Source organism: Symsagittifera roscoffensis, chromosome 9, assembly GCF_963678635.1.
Source record: "Symsagittifera roscoffensis chromosome 9, txSymRosc1.1, whole genome shotgun sequence".
Taxonomy (NCBI): domain Eukaryota; kingdom Metazoa; phylum Xenacoelomorpha; order Acoela; family Convolutidae; genus Symsagittifera; species Symsagittifera roscoffensis.
This window is the reverse complement of record NC_087070.1, coordinates 15,344,684-15,372,642: the sequence shown is the minus strand read 5'-3', so window position 1 is coordinate 15,372,642 and position 27,959 is coordinate 15,344,684. Positions and strand designations below refer to the sequence as shown.

General features: G+C 33.8%; 4 protein-coding genes across 5 annotated transcripts in view; 2 read left to right on the top strand and 2 right to left on the bottom strand.

Annotated features, from left to right (window-relative positions):
* The window catches only part of LOC134854388 (cAMP-dependent protein kinase type II regulatory subunit-like), a 37,432-nt gene extending 28,080 nt beyond the window's left edge, over window positions 1-9,352 (top strand). For both annotated transcript variants that reach the window (XM_063870616.1, XM_063870615.1), the window contains exons 5-7: window positions 4,026-4,230; window positions 6,090-6,223; window positions 7,673-9,352. In XM_063870616.1, coding sequence (XP_063726686.1) covers window positions 4,026-4,230; window positions 6,090-6,223; window positions 7,673-7,840 — 507 coding nt within the window. In that variant the 3' untranslated portion in view covers window positions 7,841-9,352. The remainder of the gene's footprint in view (window positions 1-4,025; window positions 4,231-6,089; window positions 6,224-7,672) is intronic.
* The window catches only part of LOC134854559 (zinc finger protein 749-like), a 354,798-nt gene that overhangs the window by 267,486 nt on the left and 59,353 nt on the right, over window positions 1-27,959 (bottom strand). The window lies entirely within an intron of this gene.
* LOC134854910 (uncharacterized) lies at window positions 15,266-18,261 on the bottom strand. Its single transcript, XM_063871309.1, has 2 exons — window positions 18,030-18,261; window positions 15,266-15,461 (listed from the first exon to the last, which is right to left on the bottom strand). The coding sequence occupies exons 1-2, from the start codon at window positions 18,184-18,186 to the stop codon at window positions 15,304-15,306; spliced, it is 315 nt and encodes a 104-aa protein (XP_063727379.1). The 5' UTR covers window positions 18,187-18,261; the 3' UTR covers window positions 15,266-15,303.
* Window positions 23,330-27,959, top strand: part of LOC134853844 (trichohyalin-like) — a 48,882-nt gene continuing 44,252 nt past the window's right edge. Inside the window, exon 1 of the mRNA XM_063869780.1 lies at window positions 23,330-23,381. The gene's annotated coding sequence lies outside the window, so the exon portion shown is untranslated. The remainder of the gene's footprint in view (window positions 23,382-27,959) is intronic.

The following is a 27,959-nucleotide window of genomic DNA, read 5'->3' as shown; positions in this document are numbered from 1 at the left end:
TTTTTTTTCTTCAGACAAATTTCGAATTTTTAACTAGCCATTTTTGACGGAATTTTTTTATATCATTCAAAAAGTATTGTTGTCCTGAGCTTAAATTTGAAAAGATATTTCACCTGTGATCATTTTTTGTAAAATTATGAGGGTTTAAAGATTGCCATTTTGACCAATTTGGGACAATTAACGCGCGATATATTTCGCGCTATTAAAGCGTAAGCGGAGAGTTAATCCGTCTTACAAATCGTTCCAAATTGGTTGAAAGAAGCTTATTTGCCATAATTGATTCGTTACAAGCAGCGAAATCTATCCTTTTGTACTTTATATGGCGTGTGGGGGGATGATTTTCATAAAAAATTTCAAATTTTAGAAAAAAAAATTTTCGTTTTATTTTATTTCATTTAATTTTTATTATGTTATTACTGCTGCTCCATAAACCTTAAAAGGCAGTCGGAACATTCAGGGCTTCGCCCTGATACGAGCAGTCTTGTTTCTTGTTTGAGTTTAAAGTTGCGTGGAGAAAGAAAAATATCTTTTTCTTCGAGAAGTTGAACAATTAAAATCGAATCATGAGTTATGCTGAACTTAGAAAAATCGCGTAGAGTTTTGTTCAAAATCCTCAGTTTTTGCTCATCTCATCTACTATAGGGGTTGCATGCGTTCTCTATTTCGTTAATTTTTTTCGAGAATTCGTTTTGTTAAATAAATTAGAAACTTGTTTATATGTGTCAACTTTGAGAAGCCAACTGACTGGAACTAAATGGAATCAACGAATCAACTGATTTGTCGAGTAGTTTACTCTCTCGGAAGGGTTGAATGAGGGAAGCTAGAAATTTTGTTGAACTTGTTGTCTTCGCATCACAATTATATTAACCGCAAGACTAAAATTTGCAAAATTCGCATCCAATACTTCAGATGTTATAACCAGAATTGCACCTTAAAAATTCCAGCAAAACAATTCTGCGTTTGAATTCCTAAACAACATGACTTATGCCTTTGATTTCACATCTCAAATTTGTGAACCACGAACAACACCATTACTTAGTAATGTTTTTGTTCCTACTATTTTCGAATAAAATGACCACATATTAGAACAAGACTGCTCGTATCAGGGCGAAGCCCTGACTGTTCCGACTGCCTTTTAAGGTTTATGGAGCAGCAGTAATAACGTAAAAAAATTTAATGAAACAAAATAAAATGAAAGTTTTTTTTCTAAAATTTGAAATTTTTTATGAAAATCATCCCCCCACACGCTATATAAAGTACAAAAAGATAGATTTCGTTCCTTGTAACAAATCAATTATGGCAAACAAGCTTCGTTCAACCAATTTGGAACAATTTATAAAACGGAATAAATCTCCCCTTACGCGTTAATAGCGCGAAAGATATCGCGCGTTAATTGTCACAAATTGGTCAAAATGGCCAAAATGGCAATCTTTAAACCCTCATAACTTTACGAAAAATGATCACAGGTAAAATATCTTCTCAAATTTAAGCTCTAGACAACAATACCTTTTGAATGAAAAAAAAATTCTATCAAAAATGGCTAGTTAAAAAGTCGAAATTTGTCTGAAGAAAAAACCCACCCCGAGCACAAAGATTCTGTTACTTTCGTATCGAAAGTCGGAACAACAATTAACGCGCGATATATGGTGCTATAAGCAATTAAGCGGATATTTAATACTTTGCTGTATGCGAAATTAATAACTTGTACTTAGTGTGGGGCTAGGTCTTTTACCAGACCGACCTTTTACCAGACCACAATGCAATAACTCAATAAGTATAAGTTTAAGTTAATAGAAGGTTTGAAAAGGAAGCGGCTAGAACAAACAAAACTTCGTTGAGAAACCGTGAAATAATTGTATTTAACCAGACTAAACGGCGTCAATATATCTGTCAACCAAATTTTTTATCGAGTCTGGCAAAAGGTCCATGTTATAATTTTTCTGGTAAAAGGTCAGTCTGGTAAAAGGTCGGTCCCCCACTTAGTGTGTAGACTAGGTGTAGGCTATTTAATACTTTGCTATATGCGAAATAAATAATTTGTACTTTGTGTGTAGGCTCAATGTGTAGGCTTTTTCAACACTTTTTCTCTTGTTTTTTTTTTGCAATTTCAGCCATTTTCAAAAAGCGATCACTTACTTCATAGACCTAAAAGTTCCGTCAAAACATTCAAGGCTTCGCCCTGATATGAGCAGTCTTGTTGATTTCGATCCATTTAACATCACATTTATCAGCTACTTAGCAAAATTAGAATAACGAGCAACCGACAGTCGGAGCTTATTTCATTCACTATAAGCAGTCTAGAAGTTAGTTATGGATAAACATATTACTTTCAAAGTCAATGAGTATAAGCAACCAAGGACGGATGCCTCTTTCCCAAGAGTTGGAATCTCAATATCTCTCCTCCTTTCGGTTTGATTTCTTGGAATGGATTATTCACTGATTAATCCTCAGGCTTTTTCAAAAGAGTAATTGGAGCCAACATACACTCAGTTTGGCTTGATTGAAACTTTTTGGTGGCAACCTTTCATGTTTGATAAACTTCCGACTGTTTAAAAGCGATGAACATAGTGAGTACTCCTATATAGGTCTTGCTAATTTTTTTTTGTTTTTTTTTCAGGAAAGAGTCTTAAAATTTGTTCGCACTCATTTTAGATTTTTCGCGGTTTGACTTGTGATTTGTTTTTAAGCTCAGTGCGTTCCTATTGTAATACTGAAGGCAAATTCCACTATCGAACAGCAAAATGGCTAAGTTCCCGATTAAGTTTGAAATGATTTTGCGCAGTAATAAATCAATGCCTATGCCCCGTTCAGACAATTCCTTCGCAGAAAATTCAGCCGATTGCAAATTGAGACTATCCAATCAAATGAGTGAGACATTTCCCGCCAAACACTGTTCAGACTATTTTAAAACGTGCGCGCAAAAAATTTTAACGTGCCACCGCCTATCAGATAAATTGAGTCTGTGGTTGAAGCTAATATTTGGAACTTAAATTTCTCTAGAAACTAAACGAATTTTTTCGTCCGCCTGGGCCAGGCAGTATGGCGCAATGAAAAAAAAACTTTCAAAGTATGGCAGTATGGCGCAGGGTCATTATGGCGCAATGGCAGTATTGCGCAATGGCAGTATTGCGCAATGGCAGTTTCCATAAATTTGTGTCGACAAAGCACCCAGCCCTCCTCAGGCTCATAACACGTTTCGAAGATGAACAAAAAAAGCCAAAACTGATGTAGAGAGAATGATGGCCGGTGATATCATCAGAAAATCGAAGCCCAAATGCTCAATCGCCAATGAAAAACTCGTGCAAAATGCAAAAACTTACAATTGAGACCATACACAGAAGTATTTAAAAATTTGTACCATCAATATAAATACATCCTAAATTTTACGCACAGCAAAACTGTTTTGAACTTTGAAATTTGTTGTTTGATGTTTCACTATTCTTTGTTAAAATGTTGAAAGCCTTCTGACTCTATTCAAATTAGAAAAAATTTGGTTTTTCTTTTGATCTAGTCTCTTTAACCTAGTTTGGCCGAACCGAATTGTTTTTGGCTTAATTGTCTGATTCTGAAATCTGCCAAATTGTCTGCGGCTGAAAAAACACCACTAGAAATAGAGTCTAGAAAAGTCATCACCTTTTTCGAAAGTCGGAACAACATTTTTTAAACATTTTTCAAAGTATAATGAAATTTTTTCACGATAAGCAAATGATTTGTGTTTCAAACTATCTTCGTGTCTTTTACATTTGATTCTAATATCCTTCAAAAATAATATCAAATTCGAAATTTTGTTAAGTGGAGGAGGGTTTATTTCTATTTTAGTTGTTATTATCGTCATGCTTTTTCATGATCATGATATATATATTTTTTTAATTTGGTCAAGTTAACTTGCCAATCTGATATCAAAGACAATTGGAAATTTCTCAGTGTTTTACTTCATACAATTCAGTTTGAAGTTGCTTTGCTTATTCATTCATTTTTTTCTTACTCTTTTTAAAAACATTTGGTAGCATTAAAATTTATCACAGGCGTTTCTGCGTGACGTGCCCCTAATGAAACTATTGAGTGAGGAGGAGATCTGGAGAGTGGCGGATGCACTGCAGCCGGAGATGTACCTCAAGGGTGACGTCATCATATACCAGGGACAGAAGGGGGGCAACTGCATGTACTTCATAGAGGACGGCCAAGTCTCTGTCTACTGCCGCACCCCCACAAACACCGTCACTTCAAACGGTAAATTTTTTCAGCAAACTCTCTCACATCTAAATCCAACACAACCATAACTGCTAAAAATTTGCTATATCTTTCTCAGTTCAGATTCACTTACAAATCCATCAAAACTCAGTGTAAATTTCTTGATTTAAGAAAAACGTTGATTTTGAACAAATGCTACTATATAAGAACCCCAGAATATGATATTCTAGTTTTATATTTACTAGATTGTAAACAATATGCATCAACAGAAAAACAATGCAAACTCAAAAAATTACGGTGTCCCACAGGGTTCAATTCTAGGACCACTATTTTTCATTTTGTACATAAATGATGCGCCAAAACAAAATAAAATTACAAATGTCTATCGCTACGCTCTATGATCAGAAAAAAGCAAAGCATTTTCAATCATCTCCAAAACAACACCAGAAAATATCAGTAATTTTTAGAACTCGAAAATTGTTTAACTGTCTCACAAACTGTTTGTAACTTATTTGATATGATTTACAAAATGAAACGGAATGAAATTAAAAATTTTCTCCATAAGTTTCTAAAAACTTCAACTATAAAAAAGTATTGAGCAAAAAGCTGATATTCTAGTCATTCGTCGTATGCTTATATTTTCATCAAAAATTGACAAAATTCCGACAAAATCTCGTCAATTCAATATTGTTAGCAATCTGAGTATCATGAAAAATTTACTGCTATGTACTGGCTAATTTCATCAGACTTGTCTTAAGGCATGTACTCCGTATTCAGTACAGTTCAATCATCAGATTTTTTGCAAGACCTGTACTTTAATCAATTGAATTTTTACCCGAAGAGTTAATTTTGCGTGGTTCAATTGTGACGAAAAACTACATTGGTTTAAAAATTGACTTTTTTTGTTATTTAGACATAATGGCTTAAAAAATATATTAAAAAGGAACAAAAAACTCTCGCCAGCCATGGTTCAAGTCTTTTGGCTATCGTATGAAATTGTTTGACTTTAAGTTTGAGTTGTTTTTCTAATCACGAAATTGTCTCGTGAAGTTTCGATGTTTTAGTAAAACTGGTTTAAATAATTTAATTCATTAAGTGCTGTCGATTCATAAATTTACAACAGAACAAAATTTTAGCTTTTAGATTTTGCCGTTTTTGCGGATTTTGCGGTCAACAATGCAGTTAGGTTTTAGCATATTCGAGTTTCTTAATGTTCAACAACAAAAGTTGCTGTTTTTCATCTCAATGTTTTAATAATTTGTTTTTCCTTGTCTAATAGTTAAAAAGCGTGGTATCATATTAGAGCTTTTATTATGAGGCCAAACTGTGCACTGGATAGGCGCACAATTTTGTGTCCGTATGTTCCTGGATTTCAGAGACAAGTATTTAATCATGTTGAATATTTGTCGGAATGATAAAAAAATGAAAGAACAAAAGTAGCGCCCTTGTCGTGGAATCCGCTTACAATTCACAAAATGCACAGTTTAGCCTTTCAATGCTATTGGTTGTAATTGAATTTCCAAAGAAAATTCTCAGCGTCGAGAAGAAAACATGGAATGATTTTTTCTCATTTTACAGACTAAATTAGACATACACAAGGATAGCCGGTTGCTGCGCAAGTTGCACAGAATGTTCCTACCATGTTCTCAGAAAAAGTCAATTCTTTTTTTTTCAAGTTATGGGCTTTTTGCACGTCGTGTGATGATAGAACTGTACGAACGAAATAGGCACAAAACAGTTGAGAAAAATTTTTCAATTTTTAAAATTTTTTCTTATATGAGGTATTTTTTGCTTTATTCAGATCAAAAAATTTAGTGCTGCTAGCATGCACATCATCTGGCTATCCTCTTTCCATTTTGTTTTCATTATTTTGCCAATACATAACTTTTTTATACTAGATGAAGAGCAAGCATTGGGTGAAGCAAACTGTGGCATTGAAGGAGAAAGCACTAGCTCCACGCCGGAGAATAGGCCAGGAGAAGTGGCTCTCAAAATACTGTCCAGGGGCGCCTACTTTGGCGAAGCAGCTCTGGTAAGACGGTCATCAAACTTTTTCTTTCAATTACGATCCTTTTCCATGGTAGTTGGGTTCCTTTTAACAGCAAGAAAGAAAGATGGATCATGGGTTTTGTGCAATTTTTGTGAAAACTTCAAAAAAAATAAAGTAACAAAGTAGTAAAAAGAAAATGGAACATAAATTTCAAAACCTTTTCACTTTTGTTGCGTTCTCTTCCCATTTTTCCCCATGAAACGTGGCTGAATTAGATTAAAAATGTCCATATAAGGTCATCGTACCATAAACATTTTTAAAATTGAATATTTAAACTTGAAATAAATAACTTTAAATATGAAAAACTTATTGTAAAAATCTTCTCAAAAAATTTGCTCCGAATCAGCCCTTTTCTACAGTAAGAAAAAGTTATGGCCCTGGGTCTGCTATTGATTCAGCCAATTTTGACTACTTTAAGAAAACTCGTACGAGGTCAAGTGTGGCATCAATTTAAAGCCCTTTAAGCTGTGATATGTAGTCTCAGTATCAAGAAAGTCTCAGTATCAAGAAATATTGTCTGAACTTGATTGAGAATACATTATCTCGTTTTGTCATTTGTGAAATGAAAAACCTGTCCTTTAGGCTAAAAAACAAGAAAAATACCACCCGCATCCAAGTTTAGACTTGTGTAATCGATTATAACGATTATTATGTTGATTTTTTGACAATTGAATCTGATTATTTTCACCAACATATGGTGTTTAAAGGATTCACAATCAATGATAATTGGGACTTTTTGCAAGACATTGTAATCTCGTACAATCTTTCATAATCGATTTAGTTCTTTCAAAAAAACTCTGTAAAAGGATTATAACTGATTATAGTCATGTATAATCTCTAGTTTAGCCACAATTTTGTCACATCAAAGATATTTGTTAGTTATATCCTATGAGATAATATTTTTGTCAATAAGAAAATCTCTGAAAGTGAGACGTCTGGGAACACTTTGGTTCATCTGAACATAAAGTTTTACCACGAAACAAAAGTTTTATATAGATCCCCTCATATTTGTTAAAACATTCCCGGCTCGGTAAACTAAAAATAACTCTTCCAAATAAATCATTAAAATTTAAAAAATGATACTAAGCAAGTTTTAATTTGATACTAAGCAAGACCTCTGTACGAGTAGATAAACTGACTGAAAAAAAAGTAGACCCTACGCTATAGCTCTTTCCACCCGCATAGGGTTGATCAGAAAAAAGTTTGTCAGGATGTTTGCGTCAGGCTTGTTAACTTTTTGAACTTTTTATCTGCTGCCATGTTCAAATGATCACACAACACTTGTGGCAGCGAGCAGTTTAATAATAATAATCATTAAAAAAAAACAAATAACAATAATAAAATTGCAGCGGTTCTTTGAAAGGCTTTCCAGCCTGTCTAAGCCTGGCCCGTTTCTCTTATTTCCCCACATTCCAGAGTGAGTTGTTTCAGGTGAGTCGCGAGGCGAGACTGGCCAGTGTTCGCGCGGAGAGTGATTCAGTCCAGTTATGCAGACTGGACAGACAGGCATTCGAGAGACTCCTTGGACCTTGCCAGAACATCATGGCCAGAAATGTTGAGAAGTACAGAGAAGAGAGAAAGCGGATGGGCGTGCATTGAGCCGACGTGACAATAAACAGAATAATGGGCATTGCTGTTCTTGGTCTATTAGCATGTGTATCGATTTTAACTAGCATAAAATTAAACTTGACTCTTTTACCGTCCCCTTCTTCAAAAACAAATCAGTTATACGATGCGAAAATACATTAACGGATATAAATTAAATGTGTTTGAAATTAAACAATGAGTGTTGATGTCACGTTTTAAAACCTTCGCAGAATGATTTTGACTTTTTTCCAAGTAAATATCGAAGATGGAATGCAAGGTAAAAGAAGGACCAATGGTCAAAAAGCAAAGCTTTATATCGGATCTTTATTATAAAATTATGGGCGCTATATTAATTTTCGAAGCAAAAGTTATATTTTCGTTCTGCCATTTCAATGCCAAGCTTGGTTTTAAATCTAAGCAGAAAATTGTGCCACCACGTCTTTGAATTCCACTGCAGATGATCTTAATATTAAAGAGGCGCCTGTCTACAAAATCAGATAACATATTGCCTAGATAAAATGTCCACAAACCATTTCTTGCGCGTGGAATCTAGACAAACTCTTTTTGGCTGTCAATAAGAGGCCAAACTTTACCTTTATAGGACACACTGTTTGGAGGGTGTGTGTCTGTGGATCCATCTACTTATCTTGATTTTATTGATATAGTATTTGAAGCTAATTATGTTTTAACCATTGTCTCTGAATTCCAGAACAGCAAAAGAAAGAAAAAATGAATAGAAAATGATGGAATCCACAAAAAGCTTCGTGATTGTTGATGTGAAACACATGTTGCTAGATTCCGCAGTGTTATCCCTTAAACTTGATTTTTGACTCCGAATTTGACGGTTTGTTTCTGGAATTCGCAGTTTGTCTTTGGATTCCGCTATTTGTCATTGAACATGAATAAACCTGCTCTGCTTAAGTATTCCTGTGCCCTTTTGGGGAATTCACTGTAACAACAAAAACTTTTTGTTGATTGAATTCAAAAAACCTGGCTAAGCATATGAATAAAAAATCAGCAAGGTTGTGAATTTCATTTAGTAGCTTGCTAAGCAAAAACCAAACAATATGTTTAATCATATGTCGTTCGGTTCTATTGTACTTTTGACTTGAAAGCAGTTTTGATATTCTGTGGAACTCAACTGTGGAACTCAAGAGCAAAACTAAACAATTCCTGTGCTTTCAGTTCGCTACCAAGTGGAACCGAATATGGCCTGGCAACTTTGTAAATAATTTGCATATCGTTACGCGATGCAGTTTTGTTATATTGAGTTAATTTGTTTCGATAAAAACCTGCATCTCTCGTATCAACGAGCAGCGTTATTTGGGTAAACCGTTGATTCTTTCAACAACCCAAATTGGTCTCACGCAGATGAATCACTAGAAAACTTAGATACTCCATGTTTATTTTTAAAACTTTTATCTGAAACTACCCTCGTAGACTCAATAATTTATTTCTTTGAATTCAATACAAATTAGATTGAGTGGGTTCTATTTAAATATGTAATTAAAGTTTTTGTTTTGGTTCTAACATTCAACAATGAGGCGATGCGGAGGTTCGCAACTTTTGCGATACAACTAAAACGTAGCAATAAAAATGTTATTAAAAAGAGAGAAGCCATTTTTGCTCAAAAAATAAAGCTTAGAAAATAACTTGAAAAAGGTCAAAAAATCTTTTTACAAAATTTGTTTCGGACGATGTTTCGGACTTTGTTTCGAATTTGTTTCGGTCATTGCTTACGAATTTGTTGATAAACATGTATACGACTTTGTTCGTAAGCAGCTTTAATAATCAATTAATCAATTAGAAACAATCATCGAGCGGCTATAAGGCAAAAAAAGGGTTGACCCTCATTAAACCGAAAACAAAGCACAAAACTCGACACTAGACATAAAAAGTATTCAACTAAGAAAACTTTTTCTAAGTAATTTTTTTATGACACATCCGTCCTGAAACAAGCAAAAGCCTTTAAAAAACTTACCATTGAAATTGCGCAACATAATTCGACTAGCAATATATTTAAAACATTTCATTACAAAAAATTCAAAAAAGGGTGAAACAAGTTTTTTTTCAAAAAAAAAAAATAAGCTGTACAGCTCAACCTAAAAAGTTTTCATACATTTGTCTCGGACGATTATTGTAAGCAACTTTACCCAGCTGCAAAAAATGGGTTGATCTTTGTTAAGCCAAAAACAAATTCGCAGACATAAAAAATATTCAAGCCAAAAAAAATTTTTCTAAATAATTTTTTTTTACGTCACATTCCTCCTGAATCAAGCAAAAAGCTCAATTTTTGTCCCTGAATTTGCGCAATCTAAAATTATTTGGGATACAATTATTAAATGCATTAAAAAATTGAAAACAGAGAAATCACTATTGTCAAAAAAAGTAAGTTTGAAAACTAGCTTGAAAAAATTCCAAAAAAACCTATCTGCAAAAATTTCATATTTTCGTCTCAAACAGTGTTTGTAAACAACCTTATCAAGCATTTAGGATTATTGATCAAGCGGCAACGAAGGCAAAAACTTTGGGTCGACCTTCGTTGAGCCGAAACTGTAGACATAAAAATGATTTCATCTTTAAAAGTTTTGAAGTGAAATTTTTCCGACCTATCCCTTCTGAAACAGGCAAAAACAGTAACACAATTCACATTAAAATAGCGCCGAATAGGTTAATTAAGCCATAATAACATACGCCAAACTCATTCAAATTGAAAAAATGAAAAAATTTTATACTTTTTCGTAAATTTACAAACTACAGAGCAGCTTTCAATTATTCAACTTTCAAAAAAAAATTATTTCAAGAAAAATTTTTAAATTCTTAGCCTTGAAAAAAATTGCTCCAAAAACTTATTCAAATAAACTAAATTGCTTTTAAAAAAACGGAAAATTGGCCGAAAGAAATCAGGACGAAAACCGCGAATCCCAAAAAATAAACACTTTAAAAAATTGTTTTTGAAAAACTATATATTACCCCACAAGTATTACAAAATAATTTTAATTGAATTGATACAAAATTAAGGGTGTTAGCCGCGATTATGTCAGAATTCATTATATAGAAAATTTAGGATAAAACGTTGCCGGAAAAGTTTCAGTTTCCAATTACAATTCATTTGCTTTCGCAACTGAATCAAGGCAATTAAATTGAGAAACTACGGGAGAGTAACAGTTCAACTGACAAGATCTTCATCAAAAGCTGCTTCCTACCCATATAATTTATACAACTTAAAAAAGACTTCTCGTATATCAGGAAAAAACCCTGATTGTTCCGACTGCATTTAAAGGCCAATGTAAAAGTTTTTGGTTGAAAAATTGACAGAATCATAGAATCGCAACTGAAAAAATTTTGTCAAAAATGTCTGGTTAGAAAATCGAAATTGTCTGGAGAAATAAAAACACTCGGAGCACAAATATTTTGTCATTTTTTTTGAAAGTCGCAACAATAAAAATCACAGTTAACGGAAAACTCTGTGTTAGTTTTCGAAAAAATGAACGTTTTTACTTGCTAAAAGTTTTCATCTCTATCTAATAAGGATCTTTTTTATTGACCGGGTTGTTTATGATGAGGTGACAAAACAACACAGTTTTTTTTACAAGTTTTTGCATCGTCGTCATCTTCACGAATGAGCTACTTTACAGAACAGAAGAAAACTGCTTAGAATTCATTTTAAGGAAACCAAGATAAATACTCTAGCCAAGCAGTTTAACCAGTCATAAGTTTCAACTTTTTCAACCAGACTAGAAGGTGCTTTTTTCAAATCGAATTGTTTTTCATATTTTTTTATATTTTTTTCAAGGATAATTGTGATTGGGACAATTTATGGTCAATTATTGGCTCTAGAGAAGCTAATCTTAATTGAGTTTCGCATTTTTTTATTACCAATTTTAATCATCAGGGGGGAACTCTGGTTAACTATACAAGGCTTTCTTCTAAAATTACATGCAAAAACGTTTTCGTCTTGAAATGTGTTTGTTTCAAATAGAAAACCAAAATAATTAGAATTACACAATGTTTTCAGAATTTTTTTGTTTTTTTGTCAAAACAGAAGCCTACTTTTATTTCAAAAAAGTTGATTTTTAACATCAATTTTTTTGTTTAATCAAAGCAAAGTTTGACATCTAGACATTTATGTCCAGTTTCGGAGGGAACTTTTTTGCAAATCCTTTTTTCTTTTTTTTTTAAAATTGCAACTTTGTAATATATAATGATTGGTAATTATATAATTGGCAATAATTAATATTTTTAAGCAAAAAAGACGTCTCACAGCAAAGCGAAGAATCCAGTGTTTTGAGTGCGCTTGAGCGACAATTCAAAATTATGTGGCTTAAAATTGACAAATTGCTTATGGTTTTTTTTTATTTTTTCCTTATTTTGTCTACTCAAACGCTTTGTAAATTGAAAGAGATGGGTTTTGCGCCTGGCTAGCTTACAATAAGATCAAGTTGCTTCCCTGTACTCAATTGGTAGTGATATAACTTGCCGCTACCATTTTATTGAACAAAATATACACGGCGCTCATTATCCCAGTTTGATTTATTTTAGTCAAAATTTTTCCAACAAACTGAAACCCCCATCATTGAAAATTAAAATTTGCACGTAAAATGTCTTGCTGATTTTGAGCTTTGGACATAAGTATCAATCAGATGGGAAAATAATACCACCCTAAAGTTAAACTGTCGAAATCTGAGTAGAGAAAAACCTACCCGAACAGAAACTTTTTGCCACTTTCGTACTACTTTATGTCGCCCATAGTCAAACCACCGCCCCTAAAATTAAATCGCTGACCCTAGGACCCTTTGCCGCCATCATATACTAATTGTGAGGGGGAGCGCGCGCCAAAAAACGCAATTTTTGGGTCAAAATTTTCCAAAAAAGATTAGCAAGTTTTTTTTTAAGTTCGCCTGCGACCCGAAAAGTTTGGTCAATCAGAGTTTGTATAGACAAGTGGGAAATATTCGAAATTTTTGTTGTCTACCTAAAAACAGTCGAAAATTTTTTTCAAAAATCCGCCCCTCGAGAAAATCTTAGATCCGACCCTGGTATGCTGAATGTTTCTAATTTTATATTTAAATGCCCGATGACTCGGATGCATTATTTTGAAGATGCCTGATGGTAAAATAACCAGACTTCAGAATATTTGAAATTTTTTAAATTTTAAATCTCATATTGCAAAAGCTCAAAAAGTTCGTTTGGATGTAATCAAACAACCCGTGTTTAATGATTTTCCTCAAAACACACTGAAATAATTTTGGAAGTCTGAAACCAAAATAAAGGAAAAAAAATCCAATTGATAATCATAATAATTTATTTGCAATGTAGATTCCATTTACAGTAAAATTTACTACATTTACAACAAAATGAAATGTCATTGCGAGAATGCCGGGGATCTTTGCAGCCCGTTTTCAATGTTTTTTGTTCTATAGCTGTGTCCAAACTTTCTCCAAGCCGTTATGTTTGGAGCAGTAGCGCTTTGACCGCTTCCCCTCTCAGTTCTGGTTTGGGGAATTTTTTTAAACAGTCTGTTCTTGCAAAAACTTTACAAATGGAAATCTTGATTTCAAAAAAAAAGAAATGATTTGACTTGCCTTTCATATCCAGACTTACACCACAAGTTTTTGTCATGTTCCAAATTTTTTCGATTAAAAAGACATCTACTGACTTTGGCGACTAAAAAGATCCGTTGCGAGTGACGCGACTTGCGTGACCCAGATAATGGCGCGACCGGTGCAACCAACAGATGCAAGCTCCAACTCGTACAGCGCTGGCGCAACCGGCACGACCTAGATTGGCTGTTTCCAGACTTTTGCGACTGAGAAAAAACGTCGAGGTTTTTGCAACAAAAGCGGGCATGCAGCAACCAGCGCAAATTTTGCAACCACCATGACCATTTTGAAAAACATTCTGAAATATTTTGAAAAACTGTGAAAAATTTTTATCGAGTTGAGATAATTGTAGATCTCTCTTCAGACTTTTAAATTTCTGCAGGTCCAGTTATTGGACCAAACTTGGCGTGTACACTTTGTTGACCAAAATTTGGGGTCTCCTGTTTCTCGACCAATCTAAAGTGTAACCCAAACTTTTGGACTCAGTTCTCAATTTTTGCGGACCAAAATGTGGCATGTAGAGTTTATTGACCAAATTTTAGTGTGTACATTTTTAGGTGTCCACTTTTTAGTTAGTTCACCAAATTTTGGCGTTTCCAGTTTTTGGATCAAAAATTTGCGTGTCAAGTTTGTCGACCGAGTTATGGCATATCGAATTTGTCGTCCAATTTTTGGCGTGTCCATTTTTTCGACCAAACTTTGGCTTGTCCAACTAATCGACAAATTTTGGTGTGTCCTGTTTATCGAACACATTTTAGTATACAGTTAGTAGACCAAATTTTGTCGTGTCCAGTTTCTTGACCAAATTTTGGTATGTCTAGATAGCCGATCAAATTTGGGCGATCAAATTTTGGAGTGTAGCGAATCAAATTATGGTGTGTACAGTTTGGCCAGAAAATTTTGAATTGTCCTGTTTCTCGACCAACTTCAGTATGTCCCGAATCTTTTGATTTTCGCGACCAATATTTGGCATCTAAAGTTTCTGACCAATTTCCAATTACTTGACCAATTGCTGAAATGTCCTGTTTGTCGACCAAATTTTGGCTTGTCAAATTTCTCGACCAAATTTTATCGTGGCCAGTTTTTGATCAAAATATGGCATGTCTAGTTAGTCGACCACATTTTGGCATGTCCACTTAGTCAATCAATTTTTAGCGAGTCCATTTTGTTGACCAAATTTTGTTGTCGGGGTGTCTTTTTCTCGACCAGTTTCTTAGTATGTCCCGAATCTTTCGACTCAAATCTCGACTTTCGCGACCAATTTGTGGCATGTAAAGTTTCAGAACCAAGCTTTGGGGTGTACCTTTTCTCGCCCAATTTTTATTCAATAACCCGAATTTTGGACTCAGTTCTCGATTTTTGCGACCAAAATTTGGCATGTAGAGTTTGTCGACCAAATTTTATCGTGTCCAGTTTTTTCTACTAAATTTTGGCATGTCCAGTGTCTCGACAAAAATTTTGGCGAATCAAGTTTTATAGCAACGCAGTCGGATTGATAGCAGCGCGACTTTCAATATCCAAACATGCGTCGCAGATTTCGATCCGTTGCGGTAAGTCTCTATTTCACAAATAAAAGTTCGTTGGTTTTCGGCTCATCGTGATTCGTACTAATCTTTACAGACTGAGGTAAAATTACCCAGACAAAAAACTAACCTAATAATGCACATGAAGTACAACATAGTGGAAAAACAGTGGTTCTTCGAAAACAGATCAAAACTTGTGTTTCTGGTCCATTACTTCTGTAAATATATCGTCTATTGAAAATAACGCAAATTCTCATTCCAAAAACAGTGGGTCTAGTTTATGAATTGAGTTATTCTACATATTGCATTTTTTCTACATCTAAAAGCAATCCTTTACAAGTGTTTTAATTCAATCTCTGTTGGTACCCCTCCCCTTCTCCCTGGATGTGTCATTTGTGGAGTCACGTGACGAGGATAGACTGCTGCTGTCGACTCCTTTCTTTTTCTCCCTGTGTGCAACAAGGGCAGCTGAGATGATCACTATTGCAACCACGCCAATCAGCACACCTGGGATAAAAAATTTTGTCAAATAAACCCTAAAAGTTCGTCATCACCTCCCAATCCCCCTTTAAACCTAATTTCACATCTCTTCTGTCGTCTGTTGGGTAGCTACTGAAGCACAGCATCTGATCTACTTTGAGTTCAAAAAAAAACTAACTAATTTAAGACTTGAAAAAGCATTGAAAAAATTAGTCCTGAAAATTTTTAATTTCGCAGACCTTTAATTTTTTTACTCTACTTTTTATACTTAACTTTAGTTTGTGAACACGCTTGATCAGTAGAGTACGCAAAATATCTTAAGGAATTATAGAATTTGTCGTAGAAAAAAGTTTTTTATTGGGTCAGCTGCATCGATTCGTTTTTCGAAAACCTTATAATGCCACTTTTTGCAATTTTTCCAGAAAAAAAATTGTTTCTGAGATAATTGGGATAAATACAAAGTGGAACCAGTTGAAAACAAGTATTTATTATATCCAATTAAATTTATTTTTGATAAAATATCTCTGGAAAACACTTGGAAATAGCCAATCATGATCTATGACTAAAGCTTACAATAATTTGTAAGGTTTAAACTATTTATAGTTTCAGCCAAAACAGAATAAATTTAAGCTAGCAAACAGTTTTTCTTCCTTAGAACAGTTCTTGATTCTAAACCTCGCAACAATACCAGTATACACTAAATCTTTTGAGACTAGGAGATATAACAACATATTATAACATTTAACATAAAGAAAAGAACAAAATCAAATACCGGTCTTGTTTTTATTTGTGTGCGAAATTGTATCATGTAAACCTAAGTTGTCACACAACTTAAGAAAACTGAAATGACTCTTTTCGGGAAATCTTGAGTAAACTGACCTGCAAAAGGACCTAGTAAATGACCTTTCATGACCTTTCATGACCTGCAAAAAATATTATCCCAGGAAAAATTTTTAGAAAACGAAAGTCAGTCTAAAACAGTCAAATTTTTTAAAATAATTTTCAAAAGCGAGCAAAAGAATTATCAAGAAATTGGCTTTTTTATGTAAAAATTCGATAAACACTATAGTTGTAGCTACAGAAACTTAGCTCAATAACAAAGCCATTTTTCTGCTCAAAGCAAAATATTGTTTATCTCCTTTATTATTCAAAATTCCTTCTCGTAAAGATCTCATGAACGCTGAAAGAAGTTTTTTGATGCATTTTGCGTTGAAACTGAGTCATCGTTCTAGAAAAAATATATAAATAATGTTTCCTACTGCTAAAAAAAACTCTTTGTTTTGTTGGCGAATTGAATGAAGAAAATTTTCCGGCGCTTGCTTCGAAATTGAAAATATATATATTTGGAGACTCCAATATAGAATTTTTAAAACAAGTCGAGTCATCAAAATTTCAAATTTTGCTGAAAATTGTTGTTCAATTTTACCAAAAACTCAAAACCGTCACGTCTAACAAATAATAAGATTTCGCTAATGGACAATTGCTTTCGTACGATTTGTTAGTTCGTACGATTTGCTTTTCAACACAGACACTTTTACGTTTTCAGGTGAATATTTTTTTCTAGCAAGCTAAAAGATGACATCATTCATTCAAATTGAGACAAGACGTTTCAATAATTTTGTTTGAGGGAAAATTAAATGCACTTCATGATTGGTCAGAATTGTATGAAACATCCTCTGGATCTGAAATGTTTTATATTTTTGGCCCATTGTTGAAATTATTCGCACAACACATCCATAAGACAATAAAAATCTAAATCTGAAGCTTGAAGCCAATAAAAAACCACGATAACTTTGATAAATAAAAAAACATAGGTAGTTCAATATATGGAAAAAACACTGGTTGTGAGGTAGCTCACAGAGAATACAGAAAGGTGAAAATTTTGTCCACCAAAAATTGACAACTGCTTTACAAAATGATCGCTTTGAAAATTGTCAGCATCTTCCCCACAGTAAAAACAATGGGATTTTATAAACAAAATACTAGGAAATAAGAGCAGCAACTGACTATTTTTGGTTTCGATGAGTATTTTCGTTTTTGAAGGTTTTTTTTTTCTAAAAGAAACTGGTTACATTCATTTTTGGTGGATGAATAATAGGGCGTTTCCTATTAGTTTCAATTGACGGAATAAGACTTCCATACGTTTTCAGTTTACTCGAAATTGCTATGATAACAAAACTGTTATCTAAACAAAACTTTTAAGTTTTTTGGAGAGCAAAAACACATTAACACTCTTGAAAAAAAGGTTATGATAATATATAATAGCAGAGCAAGTTGAATTTATCAATATTGTACTTAACATGTACTATGGATTGGTGTTAAAAACTCGTATGAAGTTAGTCGGCTAGTTTTTTCCCATTGTTCATATGGAATCAAGTTATAAGCATTTTAGAAGTCGACTCGGGCATACTTTTAGTGCACTAGGGCCACTAGTTTCTGTGAGTTGTAGTGAGGATTCAAAAACATAAATGCTTAGCCGAAAACAAATTTTTGACTCAAAATAAAAATGCTGCTGTAAAAAATTTACAAATTTGACTCAATTTTCTTATTAAAATCATTTGAAAAAAGATTGAGCCCTTATGATCGGAATTGAACCTGTTATGATGAGGACGATGCGCCAACTGCCCGCCGAGTATTTGCCGCTGCTGTCGGGAGAAGCCGAGACACGAACACCCGAGAAGAGAAAAACCGAGAAGAAATGACCCAACACACGAGAGCAATTTTCTTTTAGAAGGCTGTTATAACTGACCATTTTATCATTGCGATAAGTAGTTTCAATAATAAAATCAAAATTTTCAGCTTTCTTTTTGTTGATTGTTGAGTCTTATGATGAAAAGATTTATGACAATGGAAAATCGCCGCTTTGTTGAAACGCACTCATGAAAGCGACTAACAACTATAAAAACTAGAGATGAAGCCTCATTCTATGAGAAAAATCAAAAAATGTCAAATAATTCTGAATGTGATTGATGATTACATATTCACTTGTAATTGAACCATTTATTTGATTCTAACCAATATTATGCCTCGTGTTTTTACAGTTGAATAATCAAAACAAGAAAAATTGCGCTAAATATTCATAAAAAATGAAAAGACTGACTATTCAACCCAAAGACGAATTATTTTTCAAGGACTCAAAGTTTTGAAATCACCAATTTTTTTTGAAAAACATTATTCAAAAAATAAATTTATGAAAAATCATATACAAAACTAGAGAACGGAAGCGAAAGTGACTTTACGCTATTAAAGACCGCAAAATTGCCTGAAGAGTTTTGGCATTTGGATAAAATATCTCAACATTTTCCACACCAATTTGCCAAAAAATCGAAAGCAGTTGAGTTGGGAATAATTATTTTTGAATTTTTAATTGTTTTTTTCTTTAGTTTCTTAATTTGAATTTTTCAATTTGAATTTTTTGAAATGCATTTCTAGTGCCAAAGGAGACCTGGAAAAACTTAACAGTTTGCCATCCAAACAGATATGTCATAAAACAGTGTCAGAGTGAGGATCCTCTTCAATAATGTGAGTTATGTATTGGTTACTGTACTCACAGAGTAATTTCAGATAAGGTACACCGTCTGCTCGTCACGCTATCTTATTTTCGGCCGGATATTCGTGCAACTTCTTGGTCTAATACCGATCTTAATCTTACTCTTATATCTCCTAGTCTCAATAGATCTAGTGTACACCGGTTTACGCGAGTTAGTTTCAGAATGAGAACAACTGTATTCTAAGTTTAATTCAAATTGTTCTGGTGTTGAAACTACAAGTAGTCTCAACACTTTACAAATAAATGGGTTGTTAGTTTTATGGAGTATAATTGGTTAGTATTTAATATTTTATAAAGATAATGTATCATAATAATAACCAATGATAAATACTAGTTTAGATCTGGTTCCATCCATCCGGGGTTTAGAGAGTTTTAGTTTTTGTTCTTTTGGTTATCATTTATAATGGAGAATTGATGATGTTTTTTTTTGTGTTTCTCGAGCATCATTTCTGCTTCGTTCTTGGAGAAGGATGTCTTATCCGTCTGCCCCAGGAAGATGGAATCGTCGATATCCGTCTGTCATTCGACAACGACTGTGACCGCCAACTGTTTCTGTTGTTTCTAGAAATCAATCTGATTTCACAATGGTTTGTTAGCTTCTTTCGTTCTTGTTTGGTGGAGAACTGTGTATCGGTCTCGTTTGGGAATGGCGTGAAGTTTGAGCTTGGATGCAATGCCCGGTGACTTGGATCTGTACGCATATTTGAACATCGAGATGGCCATTGTTCTGTTGCAATGGATTTCCTTTTCTGCGATGCCAAATCGTACTCTTAATCCATTGAGTTTAGTGACTGTAGGCAGCATGTCAGGTAAGTTTTGCCATTCCGTATTTGGAGTGTAATTGGGTTGTCTAATTCCTTGATGCTCGTCTTTGGGCTGTATGTTATCTATATACTGCATTGTATTGATTACATATATAAATCTTTGTTAATTTAGTTTTTAGTCATGATTTTTTATTAGTGTTTATAGCAAAAGCGTTATTATTTAGTTCCGTTATTTTTAAGAGCTACTCGCACTTGAGTAACTCTCGTCAAAAATAGTGTCGTGGATGTCACAAAGCGTGGATGTAGCACGATGGATGAGGCCGGCTATAGAGCATGCTCAGGACGTCCCCTTCTGGTGGTTTGGGCCAGAAGTGAGGGTATAATTTTGTGCTCTCCTTTTGGAGGGTCCTGTGTTAGTTCAACCTTTCATGCCATTTTTTTATTACTAGTGTTTTCTTTTGTTGTCTTTGTTTTGTCTTTTCTTCAAAAATCAAATTGTTTGTTTTGGTCTTGTCTTTCGACTTTTTGGCGTTTTGTTCTTTTGTGTTCAGACTTAAAAGTAGTCTTTAAAAGAATAACTTATCCGGTTCTAAGCTGGTGTTATTCCAGTTTGGGTACTGTGGGTTTTCTTTTCTTATCATGCTAAGAGGTTGTGGTTTATGGTGTTCAGTAAGCTTGCGTTGGTTAGTTTGGATTATTAAATAATTCCTTTCCAATCGGGTTAAAGGAAAACTTTAAACGTGTTAAATTTGTTAAAGTCGTTATCAGTGAAAGATGAAACTCAAATTCAATATTTTAAACAATTTTTTGTGGGCGAGCAGTGCGAAATTGGATAGAATATGTGGGCGAGAGAAAATAAAGAAGCGTCTTTGAAAAGATTAGTACTGCTTTTCCAATTTATGAACATTTTTGATTAATTTACTACTTAAAAAATTATAAATTTTACTGCTTGATTTGTGGGTTGAAATTTTAAAGTTATTTTCAATTTATGAATGTTTAATGCTTTGGGGAAAAGAATTAATATATTAAATTACTACTTTGTACGGGATAAATTTATTGCTTCAATTATTTGATAGGTTAATAAAAATTACTGATTTTGAAAAAGAGTTTCTGTTTTTTATTTTGCTTTTTGTTTTGTAGATGATTGATGATTGTGCCTATAAAGAAAAAGAGAAAACATCGAATAATAATGGTTAGTGTTGTTTGAATTTATTAGTTGAATATAGAATCTATATTACCTTAATCGTCGGTGAAGAAGCCATGGGGAAAAACATCGTGGATGATGTCTGATGAGGTTAGTAGTTTAGCTAACAAACGAATGATGTGTTTAGTTTGCAAATAGGGTCCTCAACACAATGATTTGTTTGGCTGATTCTCTAATTGTTTTACTAGTTGATTTCATAGAAATTTATTATTGACCCTCTTTTCAGCCCCACTATCTGTATATAATTTAATTTAAAAAAACGCCATCTGTTACTTAGAATATTTTGTTTTTCGATTGGCAGGTTTCGATTTATTTCACGTTCATTTGAGCATTGCCATTATCAAGAATATGCCAATGAGTTACTCCATGAAAAGCTAGAAAAAAACTTGAAGATACATTCAAAGTGTCGCTCAGTATCACTTGTCTTACACACATGATAAACAAAAACAAAAAAGAAGAGTGAAGATACTTTAGTAGTTCTTAAAATGCTCTAGAAACTGTGCCTATTCCATACTTTGTCCCCAAAATTTTGAATATTGGAATTATCAACTATTGAAAAAATTTTCTGAATACTTACAGAAAATGATCTAAGCTGTTGGGGAGGTTTGTTTGTAATGAAGCAAAAAAGATTCAGATAAATTAGACAGACAATTTTTTCATTTAAGAAAGAATTTTAAAAAAAGAAACTAATACAATCCTTACATTCCCCCTGTCATCTTAAAACAAGACTGCTACAAGACCCTATCAGGGTTAAGCCAAAAAAGATCCCATAGCGCAGTCATTTATCTGAAAAGTTAAAAAAATTGAAAAACTTTTAATCGAGATGTTCTCTCATCGGCTATGGGAAAGTAAAAAATATATATTCTGCGCAAATTTTAGCCCTAAAAAAACAAATGGTTTGCTTCAGTCCAATTTAAAATCATCTGTTAGCAAAGTTGTGTACTGTAACCGCGCTTAAAAAACCAAATACAACGCATGTTGGTTTCCTCAAATAATCAATTAATAAGTTATCATATCCCCCATACTCAAACAAAGTTATATCCGCTGAAATATAATTAAATTTTTGAGCTATGGGAAGTGATATCCTTAAGATGGCCTAAAACATGTCCGATAAAAAACTACATAAAAACTTTAAATGCAGTTGGAAACAAGCAAAATATAAACTGGAGAACACTTCGACTAAAACTCAAAGATCACAAGTCTATCTGTGGCAACCACTTTGAATGACTGTCTTCAGGATACTGTAAGAGGACGGAAATTTAGAAAAAAATAGCTAACATTACGAGGCCAAACTATGCACTGGATAGGCGCACAATTTTGTATCTGTATCTTCATGGATTCCAGAGAAAAGTCTTTAAGCATGTTAAAATTTTGTCGGAACGAACAAAGGAAATGAAAGAAGAAAAGAAGAACAAATGAAGTTCTTGTTGCGGAACCCGCTTACAAGTCACCAAACGCACAGCTTGGCCCTGTAATGAACTTAAAATGTCTATTGAAACAAGAAGAGCATGTTGCTATGGAATAAGCACAAAAAAATCGACCGCAATCATTATACTGTGATTATAATACAGAAAGTAGCCAATTAAAAAAAGAATGAATTTTCTTCTTTGCGGAAAGGCAGTCCGTTTTTTATTAACTCGTAACACGGTTTGAACAATAGCATTCGTCATTAATTGACCAAATTTTTTCTTTAATGACAAAAAAAATCAAAAACTTGAATTACAAAACAAAAAAAGCGTACTTTTAAATATTTAGTGCCAGAAAAACGCTACATGAAATTCAAAAACTATTTTTTAAACTGTGGAATTAGGGTATTTGTAGCTCAAGCCACATCAAATTTTCTTAAACAAACGTTTAATATAAAAATATTTCGAACCGCGAGTGAAATGGCTAGAATTCAATGCATCGCTGGACATAATGTGATGCTCATTGAAGCCATCTAATTGTGCGTTGAAAGAAGTAAAAACGAAAAAAAAAAAAGAAAAACGCAGCCATAGAAAATTTTCCGACTCATTTTTAGTGTTGATGAAAAAATAGAAAACCCACCCAAAGATTATTACCTTTCGTGGTATAATTAAAATAAAAACCTTGGTGAAATAGATAACAGCTGATGCAACAAGCTAATTTTGCGCTAAAATTTATTTTAGCGCGTCATGTATCAACTGATTTTACATGGCATTTGTTTTACATGGCAAGCTCGTATTAAAATGGCAATTGAAAAGTTTCATCAGAACCTAGCTCAAAACAATGCTCGTGGAAAAAATGTTTTATGCGAGTCATGTATCATTTACCGCGTCATGTAATAGTTTGTATTACATTGCAATTGATAAGCTTCATCAGCAGCTAGTTCAAATGAGTGCTCGCGCTTTTGTTGTGAAATTTGTTGAGTTTACTACAGTTCAGTACACTTCCTGCATCCAAGTTAAGGCGTGGGTAATCTATTATAACGGATTTTTATGTTGAAATTTTTGACGATCATAATTGATTATAATTACCAAAACTAGGTGTTAACAGAATTTAAAATCGATTATAATTGTGATAGCTTACAATTTCTTTTAATCTATTTTGATTGATAATTGTTTTTACAAAAAACTCTCTAAACCAATTATGATCTTCTTTAATCGATTATAATCTCTTATTTTTCCAAAAAGTTTCACACATGACAAAATATTTTAATTATATCTTATGGGTTATTATTTTTCTGTCAATTACTAAATTTCTGAAAATGAGATGTATTGTCACACTTTGGTTTATCTGAACACAAAGTTTTAACACGAAGCAAAGGTTTCATAGAAAAACTTTCATATTAGTTGTAAGGTTCCCGTGGTAGGCGAAAAAATCTTCCAAATAAATCATGAAATTGAAGCAAAGTTCTGATAATTTGATGGTTAAAACAATTAAAATGTCTATCATGAAACAATCTTAATGGAGAAGAATTGAAAGAAAAAAAACTTAATAAGCTTGAATTGAATTGAAATCTTCGCAAAAACAATTTTCTCATTTTTCACACGTATACAAAAAGTATAAAATACAAACAATCAATTCAGATGCAAAGCCGCAGTTAAATTAGGCAAACAAAAAGTATTATTAACGATTATAATGAGTTTTCTGCTGAAAACACATGAATTGGAGATTGGGATAAAAATAATCATTTCTTATCAATTATAGTAGATTATAGTGGTATCAAAAAATAAATGGATTACTAATCGATTATAGTCAATTAAAATGAACGAGAATTTTTATTAAATTGATTTCAAAAAAAGAGAAAGTTATTTGTTGATAAGAAGCAGTTTTTTCACAATTTCAGTAAGACTTGTAGTAAAGTCATAATATAATCGATTATTAACGCACGAAAGTAGATGCGGGTATCATTACGCGGCTAATTTTTGTAACTAACTTGAAAAACACCTAGAGTTTCATCAATTTTTGAGTTTTCTACTGAGGTTTTGCACCAATTGAAAGGGTATACAGGGTATACAGGGAATAGTATTATCCTTTATTAAACACTCGCTAAAAGCTCTGGGCGTTTAAAAAAACATTAGAGTTTTAAAAAGTTAAGATAAGACTGCAAAATGGTTCTCAGATTCCTTATGCGCAAAATAATTTTTTTTTTAAATTTCTTAGATCCTCATCTAATATCACAAAAATAATACTCTACCAATTAAGCTTTTTTGACTTCGTATTTGTACTAATTTCATTCGATTTTTTTATTCACACACCTGGTTTTGATAGTAGTGTAACAATCAGGGACTCCGCAAAAATAATTTTCATCATGTGCAACACAATCGATGAATAAGTGCCCTACTTTTTGTTAGAAAAAAGGTATATTTGCATAGAAGGTACACCAAAATTAAATTTGGCTCCAATGGAAAACCCTAGCAAAAATCGATTTGAATCCAAAGCCTAAAGCAGGAACTGTTTCAGCAGTACATAAACTTTTTATCTTTATGAAACAAAAAAACCTTCTAAATGCAGAGTAGAGACTGGACAAAAGTCATTTTTATCCCGTTTAAGAGACTTTTCAGATTCACTGAATTGAACCCGCTGAAACATGATGACAAGGCCAAATGGGGTGAGGGGTAGTTAGGTATCGCGCTTTTGGGTGGTGTTCCTTGCCTTTTTTGTAAGTGGGGGGTGGGGCTACCACTGTGACTCACTTTAGGGAATGGGGGCGGTGATTAACTCAGTGCCTCTCTTGTCCAATACCTGTTTCTACTGGGAACTGAGGGGCTACCTTGGTTCCGTAGTCCTTGTTTAGATTTTTGTGTATTCTTTAATTCAAGTCAACTTTTTTCCACAAATGATTACGCTAAGTGAGGGATAAATCGACAACACATTTTTTCAACACAAATGCGAGAGGAGTTCTGAGTCAAATTGATCACCCATGAACACCCTCGCGACCACCCTAACCATAAATGGTTTTGAGAAACACACGTGTCAGCCTAACAACGGGTCAAGTTAAACTCACTTAAGCGGTTTTCACTTCACATGGTCTTGCTAAATTATTGTGAACGGTGAATAGCACGGCCAAGCGTCCCGATTCCACATAGGGTCGGACCATTCTTCAAGTAGCCGGATAATATCGACAAGAATTTTAAAAAAATCTTGTTGATTCCACGTTGATGTTCGGATTTCCAGAAGTTTTGTAATCTCAGTTTTATTTGCAATCAGGCTGAAGACTAAAATGTAGCATTTTCGTTAAAACATGTAAAAATGTAGCACTGGCAAAGTTACAAAAGGCCTCCCGAATAGTTTTAATTGAGTTAGGGTTATTGGATCTTCATATTTAATTTTGCTTTGTATATGGGTTAGTGGGCTTGAGTTTGTGAAGCCGAGAAACTTAGTTTTTAATTTTGCTGAACGAAAGTCTGGTTGAGTATCTGCCAAGAACCGCCAAAATGAGAAGCGGAAGGATTAATTATGTTTTGTTACAAAAATTATTGGTCAGATTGAGCGAATTATTTCGTAGCTGTTGTCTGGCGCCAAGAATATAAGAACCCTTCTTTAGAACCAGTTTGCCGAAATGCGTGTTGTTGTAGTCAAAAACTCGGATTATTCTAGACAAATTGCCATTGCTTCGAGGCAGTTTAAGATGCAGATGTACGAATGTTCTTCCGTTTTCAGCTCGAAAATAAACGGGTCCGGAAAACTTCGCTACGTGAACCTGATATCAGGCAAGTCTGCCATTGGAAGTTGAGGGAATCTATCTGCAAATGGTCCAAAATCGAAGTATCTGAAAGCAATGCTTTGTAGAGCGCCTCGAAGGTCACAAACGTAGAATGCCTGCTGTATAAAGTTTTTGATGAGCTCTGCCCCAAAAAACAACAAAGTTTGGGGCAACTGAATAAAAACAATTGTGTTATGAAATGATTGGCACTGAAAGGTATGGTTGCTTCGTATTAAAATTTTTTGAAACTCGTTTAATTCTTCCATCAACACCAAACTTTTATTTGTATTGTTGTGAACAAATAAAAATAATTGCAACAGTTTGTTTTTTGTGGGTAGGGGTCGGTCGTTTGCTATGCCTGCAATATCATTTCCATAATAATTTTGCTGTGACGCTTTAAAGGAATAATCACGTGCTTTATTGAGGTCTTTGAGAAGGAAACCGCGGCCACTTCAGAAGAAGCAAAATTTTTGGATCTAAAAACTTTTGCAGCTGCGCGCAAAAGTTTCGTCCTTTTAAGAACATTGTAAAACATCGATGTTTGATTTTAAAGTAGTTGCCTTCTCCATTGAACTCATCGAATCGCTTGATGTATTTTTAGTGCAAAGTTTTTCGTTGTGTTTACATATGTCTGGTTATTTCAACGACATAGTTTTTCATATCTTGAGGTTGAAGATAGTGTTTTATATGGTCGGCCGGGTTGAGTTTGTTTAACCTATTTAATTTCTATTTTCTTGGAATAAAATTCATTTGGTTTTCAGGCACAGGTTGAGCTACATAATTTTTCAATTCTCAGAAGTTTTAGTCCAGCCGAGTACAGCAGTTCTAGCACACCAAAAATAAATTTCTTTGATGTTTTGAGTGTTGGCTGACGTCTACCTGAGTGTTGGCCAACGACAAACTTAACTGAATGAGCTCAAAGTACGACTAGTTGTAAGTCGAATTCGGGTATACTTAGCTGTTTTATCAGCGCAACCTTGACATGGAAAATAAGAAAGGAGCACGAGCTTTTTTTCCTCACAAAGAAGAGTGTAAACCACTGCAACATAGGCCGTTTATCAATGAAAACGTGTAACTGATAACTTGGGTAAAAAGCACATTTCAAATTGAAATATCTCGATTGTTGGATCGTTTTTTTTCGGGCGTTGTTGGCCACAGAAAACAAAGAGCGGAATGTGTTTTTTCCATGATCGCAAAATGATTGAATATAGTTTCTATGTCTGCTGTTACAGCGATAGGTTCATTGCAAAACCGAAGATGCAAAACGATTAAACTGTTGATAAGATCAGGTCCTTTTACAGAAAGTTGCCAAGTGAGTTTTCTCCGAAAGTTGCTGCCTCATTGGGCACTCTTCGACTTTTTCCCGATTTTGTTTGTTATTCGGACGGAAAGAAAGCGAAAACTACCATAATTGTTTTTGTGGCGGGTTGTTGAAAATTATGCTTTTATACAGGTTTTTCTCAATATCTGTTTCAAGAAGTTTTTTGGTCCTATCTGAGAGATTTGAATTTTTCCAGCCCTTTTTAGAGGCTCAGAAGTTTTGATTAAACCCAGTTGACTTTGTTGGTTAAATTCACTTTATCATACCATAATGGAAAATTTTCGTAATGATCACATGTATGCCGTCTGTTTTCATGCTAAAACGTTGTAGGCCTGTAACTAAAAACTTGTAACAAATCTGCAAGAGTTCATTTGGTTCGTGATTCAGGTTTGTTAAGGTAATTTATCGAATGATTATGTCAATTGCGTTGCAGCTATGCGAACGAAAATCACTTTTCTTCGTAACTCTTTGTCGTTGCATGCTGACTGTCCGTGTAAAACTGTAATCGGGAGTATTAAT